At 46.4% G+C, this 10,099-nt stretch overlaps 1 protein-coding gene across 1 annotated transcript in view; it reads left to right on the forward strand.

Moving 5' to 3' along the window:
* The first annotated feature begins 435 nt into the window (after nucleotides 1-435).
* LOC107111780 (adhesion G-protein coupled receptor G5-like) overlaps nucleotides 436-10,099 on the forward strand; it is a 14,200-nt gene continuing 4,536 nt past the window's right edge. Inside the window, exons 1-6 of the mRNA XM_015412810.1 lie at nucleotides 436-558; nucleotides 3,060-3,176; nucleotides 4,681-4,726; nucleotides 5,226-5,332; nucleotides 6,420-6,541; nucleotides 9,176-9,444. Coding sequence (XP_015268296.1) covers nucleotides 436-558; nucleotides 3,060-3,176; nucleotides 4,681-4,726; nucleotides 5,226-5,332; nucleotides 6,420-6,541; nucleotides 9,176-9,444 — 784 coding nt within the window. The remainder of the gene's footprint in view (nucleotides 559-3,059; nucleotides 3,177-4,680; nucleotides 4,727-5,225; nucleotides 5,333-6,419; nucleotides 6,542-9,175; nucleotides 9,445-10,099) is intronic.

Raw genomic sequence — 10,099 nt, forward strand, 5'->3', positions numbered from 1 at the left:
CCTGTATGTTGGCGATCCTAATTGTGGCACTTGGGGAAAGGGGTTCCGACCCCCCACCCAGTGCCATCTTTCCAACCAGGAAGGCTGTTTGTTGGCCCGTTGGGGGAAACCCACATTTCCCCGAGTTTCCACGTTGGAAAATCAGCATGAGATTGAAGGCTACAGCCCCTCCTACATGCATGCCGTGGTTCCAGCCCAAACTGGGCGCCCCACGTGTGAGAACTGAGGAGATCCTGCAACTCGGTTCTGACTGTTATGCAGGGCAGGAACCAAACCCGTGTGCTCCATTAACGTGTGAATCAGCTTCAGGTCTGGGCCGTACCGCTTTAGAATGCAGGTGGGCCTCTTTCATTTCCCTTCATGCTTTATTTATATTTGTCATGTGTTAAAACAAATAACTGCAAATGACTGGAATGCCAACAGATCAAAGCATCCATGAAGACCCAGACGCGACACGCCATGAGTTTCCCGACTGCACTGACAGAGAGGGTCCGGGCCTTGCCTGCAAAGGAGATGAGACTGGCCTGCATTTACCTGAAAGCTTCCTGCCTCTTCCAGGTGAGGCGCGCCTTAGGCCGAGTGATGGGGTGACGATGCCTGCAGAAGCCGAGCCTGTTGGGGAGTGTTATGCTGGCATGATGGCCTGCTCTCGAAGACAGGAGTTGGATCCAGGCTAGATTTTCCACTGGCTGTTCTGTCCATGAAAGAGAACTTTTCTGCCTCCCCCCTCCTGCTGATACATACATACATACACATTTGATTTATATACCGCTCCTTCCCGAAGGCTCGGAGCGGTTTACAGACAATTTAACATTCTAACTAGGGCCACAATACTTTAGGGGAAGAGGTGAGTGCCTACCAGGTACCCAGTGGGTGTGTTCTTTTTCCCCCACAGTTGTTCTGCCGGCTTTTTCCTCGGTGGGTTCTTTCCTTCTTTCTCCAGGCGTCGGTACCTTCGGGTCGGATGTGGTTCTACGTGACCCCTTTCGGAGCGCAACTCTGCTACGACCGTAGTATCTGGCCTCCGTCCTGATAGGCACCAGCCTCCCTGTGTCACCGCGTCCCCAAAATGCTGCTCCTGGGGGATAGTTAGGCTTGCCTGCTCCTGAGGGGAAAATTCTTGGCAATTTAGGAGTGGAGCCATGGGGAGGGCGGGGTTTGGGGAGAGGAGGGGCCTCAGCAGGCTGGGATGCCATAGGCTTCACCCTCCTCCAAAGCAGCTGTTTTTCTTCGTGGGAACTGAACTCTGCTGTTTTGAGATCAGTTACAATCAGAGGTCGATTCGGGGGGATCGCGGGGGGATTGCCGTTCCCCCGGGTGAGGTGCGGGGCACACGATGAAGCCCCGCCCCCTGCTTCCGGCCGCCCCGCTTCCGGCCCTCATTCAGCCAGGAGGAGGCAGGAGAAGTTACTTGAAAGCTTCCTGCCTCTTCCAGGTGAGGCGCGCCTTAGGCCGAGTGATGGGGTGACGATGCCTGCAGAAGCCGAGCCTGTTGGGGAGTGTTATGCTGGCATGATGGCGTGCTCTCGAAGACAGGAGTTGGATCCAGGCTGGATTTTCCACTGGTTGTTCTGTCCATGGAAGAGAACTTTCCTGCCTCCACCCTCCTGCTGATGTCCCCAAAATGCTGCTCCTGGGGGATAGCTAGGCTTGCCTGCTCCTGAGGGGGAAATTCTTGGCAATTTAGGAGTGGAGCCATGGGGAGGGCGGGGTTTGGGGTCAGGAGGGGCCTCAACAGGCTAGGATGCCATAGGGTTCATCCTCCTCCAAAGCAGCCGTTTTTCTCCATGGGAACTGAACTCAGCTGTTTTGAGATCAGTTACAATTCTGAGAGGTTGCCAGACCCTACCTGGAGGTTGGCAACCCTAGAGACAGGGGACCCTAAGGAATGTCATGAGGGGCATATCGGGGGGGGGAGTCTGCAGCAGGAAAGGGGAACTGGCATAAATCACCCTTCCTAGTGAAAAATTTAGTTTGGATCCGGCCCTCTGTCATATGAAACCAGCACTAGTTGTTTAATTGGTATGTTATTCTCCTGGGGTTTTAGATGCAATCCGTTTGTTCTTGATGTTTGCATAGCGATTGCATTTTTATTTTAATTGTTATTTGTTTGCCTACTTGTTTATTGCATTTATTGCCCACCTTTCTCGTTGTGATCAAGGCATAGTAAGGTAAAGGTAAAGGTAAAGGTAAAGGTTTCCCTTGCTCGAAAGCCAGTCGAATCCGACTCTAGGGTTGTGGTGCTCATCTCAGTTTCCAAGCCGAAGAGCCAGCGCTGTCCAAAGACGTTTCCGTGGTCATGTAGCCGGCATGACTAAACACCAAGGCGCACGGAACGCTGTTACCTAAATTGTTATTTGTTTTCCTACTTATTGCATTTATTGCCCACCTTTCTCATTGTGATCAAGGTATAGTACAGAGTTGTAAAAATGATGCAGTACAGTCCTGTAGGTTGCATACATTGAACGTTTCAGTAAAACCAGATTATACAATGGGAAAAAAAAGGAAATAAAGGCAGCATAATAACAAAAGACACTGGCATAGTACAGAGTTGTAAAAATGATGCCGTACAGTCCTGTAGGTTGCATACATTGAGTGTTTCAGTAAAACCAGATTATACAATGAAAAAAAAAGGAAATAAAGGCAGCATAATAACAAAAGACACTCTTACAAACACTGTTTAACTTCTCCCATGTATTCATGAGGATTTCTGCCACTCCTTTGGCAAACCTAACTAGTTTTGAGCATCCCAGCTATTTAGTTCTTATTTAGTATAAACTGATGGGACAATTATGCCTCCTGTTTTGAAAAGGTACACATGAACACAGGAAGCTGCCTTATGCTGAATCAGACCCTTGGAGCTGAGGATTGAACTGGGGATTTTCTGCGTGCCAAATAGATGTCCTACCAACTGAGCTGCAGCCCCTCTCCAGTCAGGAGACTGGCTGTAGAAATGCATTACAATGGGGAGCATTTCCAACACACAGGCTCAGTAGAACCACAGATACATATTTTGGGGAAATTGCAGTCAATTTCCCCCCCTGCTCTTTGCTTTGTAGGATGGAGAGAACAGTTCCCTGCTGCACGACGACATTTTAGGTGCCACCCTTGGGGGTGTCAGCATCACCAATCTCAGCCAACCAGTGGAGATCCGGTTTTGGCACAACCTCAGGCCGGTGAGTAGCGAAAGGCCAAGGAGGAAGTTGGCAAGGCATGCCTAGTAACAAAGTGATATATTTTTTTGCCATTTCATTAAGACAGCTTCTGTCTGAGTGCTCGATCAATACATGTCCCAATCACATTTTGTTAGTAACGTATTACTCCCATAAATGCTCCAAGCCACAAGTTATTGGGGGGCTGCAAAGTTTTTTTGGGAATTTTTGGAAACGTTTTGGAATTTTGTAAACTTTGCAAAATGTATTCAATGAAAACTGGATTCATTTTTTGAGGGGGAGGGTAGGGTAGGGTAAGGACAGTAGTTTTGCTGTGTGGAAAAAGCCTCCTTGTAGGAGAAAAAGCTTTGTTGATAGCACAGGGTAGTGTAGTGGTTAGAGTGGTGGACAAAAACCAAAGAGACCTGAGTTCAAGTGCAGCTTGCCATAAAATGTAGGCCGCTTCCCCACACCCACATTAATGCCATTTTCTTTGCCCAGGTCTCCCACAGCTATCAATCCTCCCCATCAATGCCTCTGGTAGTGGGTTGGTTTTTTTTAAAAAAAATCAATAACTGAGATATTGCTGTAGTCTTATGATGCAATAGTGATATGTCAATTACCTTTTTTTAAAAAAAAGCTCAAAAAAGTCCTCCAGTTGCAGGGGGAAAGAGGAAATGACTGAGGGAAGGAAAGTGTGTGGGGGAGCTACCCTGTGGGTGCTCCATTGTCACTGTATTCACAACCATTAGAGCCACATGGAGAATCATAGCCATGTGGAAGCCCTCCAGGTGACCATGGACAAATCGCATTCCCCCAGCCTAACCTACCTCATAGGGTTCTTGTGAGGATACAATGGAGAATGGGAGAATGTTGTAAATCATTTTGGGTCCCCAGTGGGGAGAACAATGGGGTGTAAAGAAATGAACACATAAAGAAATACATAAACATTATAGCTCAGAGCAGAGGCACAGCTGAGCAGTCCTGCTTCGAAGCCGGAAAGTGTGGGAGGATTCAGGGTACCAAGGGATGGAGGGAAGCCATTCTTCACTGTGCAAGAGCAAAATGCCTTCTGCCTCGCATACACAGGGCTTTTTTTGTAGAAAAAGCCCAGCAGGAACTAATTAGCATAATAGGCCACACCCTGACACCACAGCTCATTAGCATATTAGGCCACACCCTCACGTTACCAGAAGTGTGGTCATCCAGCCACACCCACCTTTTGCTTCTTATTCTGTTTACCTTGTTTGTTGTCAAAACCCAGGGCCTTTTTTTGTAGCAGGGACTCCTTTGCATGTTAGGCCACACACGCCTACTGTAGCCAGTCCTAATGAGTTTCTGCTGTTGGGTGTGGCCTGTTATGCTAATGAGTTCCTGCTGGGTGTGGCCAACTCAGGAGCCAGCCGAAACTCCGTTCCTGTGCGTTCCTGCCCAAAAATAGCCCTGCGCATACATATAAGGGAATTGTACAGAATTCGGCCTTAGAAGAAAAACAATACTGGCATGTTTTCTCCTTCTTCTATTGTAGGCCGATGATTTCAACATAACCTGTGTCTTCTGGATGGAAGGAGAAGGTAATATCAGCTTTCCATCAACTGCGTTTATCTTTTCTTTTCTTTTTTACTGTAACTCTGTGTGGTCTGATTTTGCTCTCTTGGAACTTGAGAGCTGTCTTGTTCCCCCTAGTGGGCAAAAGTGTGAGGTTCAAAGTTATAAACAAGCAGAGAAATGTTAAAAGGGAGTATTTCCCTGCAGTCCTGAAAACTGTATGTTCAGGATGCATGCCCCGAGTTTCCTAGTATTGTGCTAGGTGCTGTACAGCATGAAACAAAAAGACAAGTTCCTGCCGACGGCTTATAGTCTAACACAATAAAACATAAATGGAACAGGGAGTCGGAAGGAATAATTAAAATAAATAAAAGGATTAAAGTGCCACTAGGACTATACAAGTCCTGAATGGATACAGTTGCAGGGACTGCAGGCGCTGACCTTTATCGGAATGGTGTCACTTTGGGTTTAGAGAAGAGGGTTTTGGCGTTCTCTGATCATGGTTGTGATTCTTCTGTTGGGCAGGAGAGGGCAGCCTGGGAACATGGAGATCCTTTGGTTGCAAAACTCTCACCCAGGAAGGCATCGTTGTGTGCCAGTGTTACCACCTCACCTATTTTGCTGTTCTGTTGGTAAGCATGTTGGTGATCATATTCTCTTTGGGGCCTAATTGTCAGGAAGGGCGTAGACCTTTGCCTGAGCTGCACTGCTGCAGATTGTGGACAGGTCCACACAATGGGATGCTTCTTCATACAAAAAACCATTCTCCACAGGGTTTGGGGGTTGTTGGGTTTTTTTGAAAACGAGGTGCCAGAACTCTCAAGAGGGAAATGAAGTTTTCAATCTGTATGCTGAGAACTCTTGAACTTTTAAACATTTTAAAAATTATTTTGTCAAAGATGTTCCGAAACGCCATTCCCATGTGTTTCCCCAAGAAAAAAAAAGTCCTGGCTCCCCACATGTAGAAAGACTGTCTTCAAGAAGAAGCCTTCTTGATATGATACTCTTCCATACGCAGGGTTTGTTTGTTTTGGCATGGAGGTATGATCTGCTGTAAAGCCACAAAATCAAAGTGGCAGAATTCCTGATAAGAGTAGAAACCAGGGGGTGGGGCAAATCTCTACATCCTCCTATGGAGCTGCATCCGTACAAGTGTGAGGATTTCCCATGTGGCTTTCAACGCTGTTGCAAAGGCAGAGGCATTTGCTGCGACAATGGAGCATCCACATTATTGGTTGAGCAGTGAATTCCTGTCCCATTCCAGCCATCCTGCAGCTTCCCCTTCTCATCCCTTTCCAGATAATCTGGACAAAACTGCCTCCACCATTCACTTTGTACCTTGGCAACGAAAATGGGTAGGGTTTTTTTAAAATGAAAGCCAATAAGTTAGGAGAACTAGTAGATTGTGGCAATAATGGCAACAGAAGATTCCGACATTATTGGTCTATAGTTACAAACAATAGCAATTACCATTTTTTTTAAAGGCCCTTAAGAAACTCTGTAGTGGCACAGTTTGGGGGAAATTATGGCCACAAGGGGCTTGGAAGGAAAATGGTTTCCTTTTTTAAAAAATAAAGAGAGAAAAGGTACATGGAGAAGGATCTCTGGGCTGCTTCGACAGAGATGAGAGATCTCCTAAGCAAAAAGCCTGTTGCCGTTGCAAGACTAACATCCTTCCTTCCTTTGTCTGTGCACGCCCTTCCTTCCCATCTCATGCAGCAAATCTCTCCACCCACCTTGGATGAAGGTCTGTTGGTCGCTTTAACCTACATAACTTCCATTGGCTGCAGTGTGTCAGCTGCTGCCTGTCTGCTCACTGTCTGCCTGTACTGTTGCTCCAGGTAATTGTACCTTTGCTTCAGGTAGCATTCAAGCCAAGGAGTTTCCTGGGCTGAAGAGGGATGGTGGTTTTTAGGAGTGGTGAAAATTGTCTGAGAGAGGCTTTGCTTTCCAGGGTGCCTGCACACATTTCTCTTGACCCACTGTTACCTCTGGTGAAACAGGATCTACAGGTTAGGAGAACTAGGGCAGTGGTGTCATGTGACAGCCAGTGTGGTGTAGTGGTTAAGAGTGGCAGACTCTAATCTGGAGAACTGGGTTTGATTTCCCACTCCTCCTCCGCATGCAGCCAGCTGGGTGACCTTGGGCCAGTCCCAGTTCTCTCAGAACTCTCTCAGCCCCACCTACCTCACAAGGTGCCTGTTGTAGGGAGAGGAAGGGAAGACGACTGTAAGCGAGACTGCTTTGAGTAGTGAAAAGCATGGTATAAAACCCAACTCTTCTTCTTCTGTCCAAAACCCTACAAAATTTGTTTACCAGAAGCCATCCCAGTGCAGTCTTTTGTACTTATTGCCTTCAAATTTCAGGGGTGGGGGGAACCCAAACTGTTGCTGGTCTCCAGCTGTAGCCTATGAAGAGAAGAGGGTTTCAGAAGGTTTTGACTCTTCATTACAAGGTCCCCAACCTTGCTGAACCCAGGGGTACTCTGGGAATTTTGAGAGCAGATAGTACGTGCCACCACAAAATGGCTGCAGTGATGGAACCAGGCTTACCTCCTGCTGCTGCCACTACCCCCCCCCCCCTGCTCAGCCAGGCACTGGGGGAAAAAAGGCAGGCAAAATGGGGGGGGGGGGGGGGGGGGGTGGGGCAGGCAAAATGGGGGGGGGGGGCTGGTGTGTTGGTATCACTTCCAGCATGATCCAGAAGTGATGTCATCGTGTGGGGTATTGATTTAACATCCATCCAAACTTCTATGGTTAAACCATAGACTTATGGGCAGAAGCTAGAGTATCACCCTGTGATCACATCTCATCTGGGTGGCACTGGAAGTGACAACATCATGTTGAGGAGACAGCCCACCTGGTAAGTCCCTGCCCCCCTGTCTCCTGCCAGTTGCCAGCCATGTGCAGGCAGCCCTAGCGTGACCAATCGCAAAATGGCTGCCATAAGGACTGGGTCCAATCAAAAAATGTTGGGAGGTTCAACAGAATGCTAAGAGATCCCAGACCAGCATCCTCCTGTGATGGAGGCAGCTGTTTCCACCCACTTTTCCAAAACACCTCCTACTCCAGTGAAGTGGAGGAATGTCAAGATTGGTTCTTTGCTTTAGGGAAGATTTGCCAAAGAATCAAATGGGCACCAGGAAGCACTGGGGATCACACCCTGAATTCTAACTAGGCCTTCCTGAATTCTGAGGAGAATCCTTCTAGGGAAGTCTCGCCAGCTGTATGAGATCAGGAGCTCGTTTGGGCATTTGATTTCTATAATTAAATGTGGTCAGCTGGCAACTAGTCTGGGCATCAAAGTCTACCCCACTGGGAATGGGAGGAAAGAGGGAAGTCATGATCTAGAGCTGTCTGTCTCCAGGTTCTGTTACTGACAAGGAGAAAGAAAAGAGAAAAAGAAGCATTGGTAAAGCTTTGGGGGGTTATTTTACGGAGACACGTATGCATGTTCCCTACTTACCCCCATTGGACATTTGTGGGGATCCATTAAAATGAGAGCTTTTAAAAAGTTTTGTTTTGACTGGATTTTTATCCTAGCCTCCATACTAAGTCAGTTCATCCATGTATGTTAATGTATCCCTAAAGAAAACACAACAGCGTGGAAAACCTGGCATTACTGATTGAAATATCACCCTTGGTTTGCTGACTTGATTTTGGTTACAAATTGTTTCCTATACTTTTCAGTTTTTTAAATGTAGTCCCTGAAAAGAAGGATGTGTGGGATTTGTAAGGCATTGCTGGATAGTCAAAGTGTGTGGGTAGTTACATAGAAGGGATTGGGTGGGGGGGATGAAGACACTAACCTTAACTGCAGTCTTGAGAATCCCCATGCAATTTGGGGTGGGGCTTTCACTCAGTAGTAGAGCCTCTTCTTGTCCCAGGTTCAATCCCCAGCATCTTCCATTAAAAGGACCATGTAGTCCGAGATATGAAAGACCTCTGCGCAAGACCCTGGAGAGCCACTGCCAGTCTAAGTAGACAATACTAACCTTGATGAACTAGTGGTCTGATTCAGTATAAGGCAGCTTCATGAGTATTCAGCTGTTTTTGTTGTTGTTGTTCAGTCGCACAGTCGAGTCCGACTCTTCGGTTTATGAAAGATGTGTGATGGCTCCTGTCTCACCCAGCCAAACACTCTCCTTTCCAGACTTCAATCAATACCTGAGTTTTCAACCAGTCAATCCCTGCTCTGCATATGCCCTGCTCTCTGTTTTAACTGTAGCATGAGTCCTAGTCACTTGATTTTTTAAAAATTAGGATCTTGAAGGATGCAAGTCTGTGATTCACAGTCATGAGCACAGAGGGAGTTCAATGCCATCGAATTCCCAGTTTTCTATATAACAAATCAGTGCTAGAGGAAGCAAACACAGCAGAGGGTCTTTGGGTGGGGTAGATGTGTGACTGGTGCTGTCCTCTTCTTCTCGCATTCTTTTGTGTCAAGCCAACAGAAAGTTTTCTCCTTCGTTGCAGGAAGAAGCAACAGGACTTCACTACAAAAATACACATGTACCTCCTGGCAGCTCTTTTTTTACTGAACACGTCATTCTTGGTCAGCAGGCTGCTGGCATCGGTCACTACCGCGTGGCCATGCCAGGTTGCTGCGGTATTCCTCCATTACTCATTGCTTTGTGGCTTGACCTGGATGGCGCTCGAAGGTTTCCATCTCTACATGCTCGTGATTCGAGTCTACAATTTGTACATAAGACGTTACCTCCTCAAGCTGTGTGCTGTTGGCTGGGGTAAGGATCAGGGGTGAGGACTAGAGATATAAAATTTCCAGAAATTTTGAAGCTTGGAAAAAAACCTGGGTTTTTTTCCTGTTTTTTTTCGGGGGGAAATGGAAATTTTCGGAAAAATTGACTGTTGAAGTCCCCCCTGTTGAAGTCCCCCCCAGCCTCTATCCCCAATTACTTTAGGAACATAAAATATGACTATGGACATTTTTACTTGGCATGAAATTATCACAACTAGCATATTAAAAATATAGTGTATCCAAACAATTATTACAAACAGAATACCCACCCACATGCAAAAACAAAACTGAAACCTTTTTATTTTCTTCTGACAACAACACCTCCTAAAGGAAGAAATGCATCTTGTTCTTGCATTGGAGAGTTCAGTTTGTAACCTAGGACTTGCTTGTCCTCAGTGCACAGAAATTAGATCAATCTGATACCATATATATATATTTTAGAAATGATTTGGAAAATATTTGAACACCTTGTCTTAAAATATTTTATTCATCATGTTAAAATAAAACGTTCCTAAATCATCTTTTTTCTTTCCTTTTCTTTTTTCAATTTTTCCAATTTTTTGGAAAAAAACAAGGCTTCAGGAAAAAATGGAAAAAACCGCCCCCCCCCATTTTTCCGGTTTCCCCCCGGGCCTTCACAT

The sequence above is a fragment of the Gekko japonicus genome, unplaced genomic scaffold, assembly GCF_001447785.1.
Source record: "Gekko japonicus isolate JY-2015 unplaced genomic scaffold, Gekko_japonicus_V1.1 scaffold1029, whole genome shotgun sequence".
Taxonomy (NCBI): Eukaryota; Metazoa; Chordata; class Lepidosauria; order Squamata; family Gekkonidae; genus Gekko; species Gekko japonicus.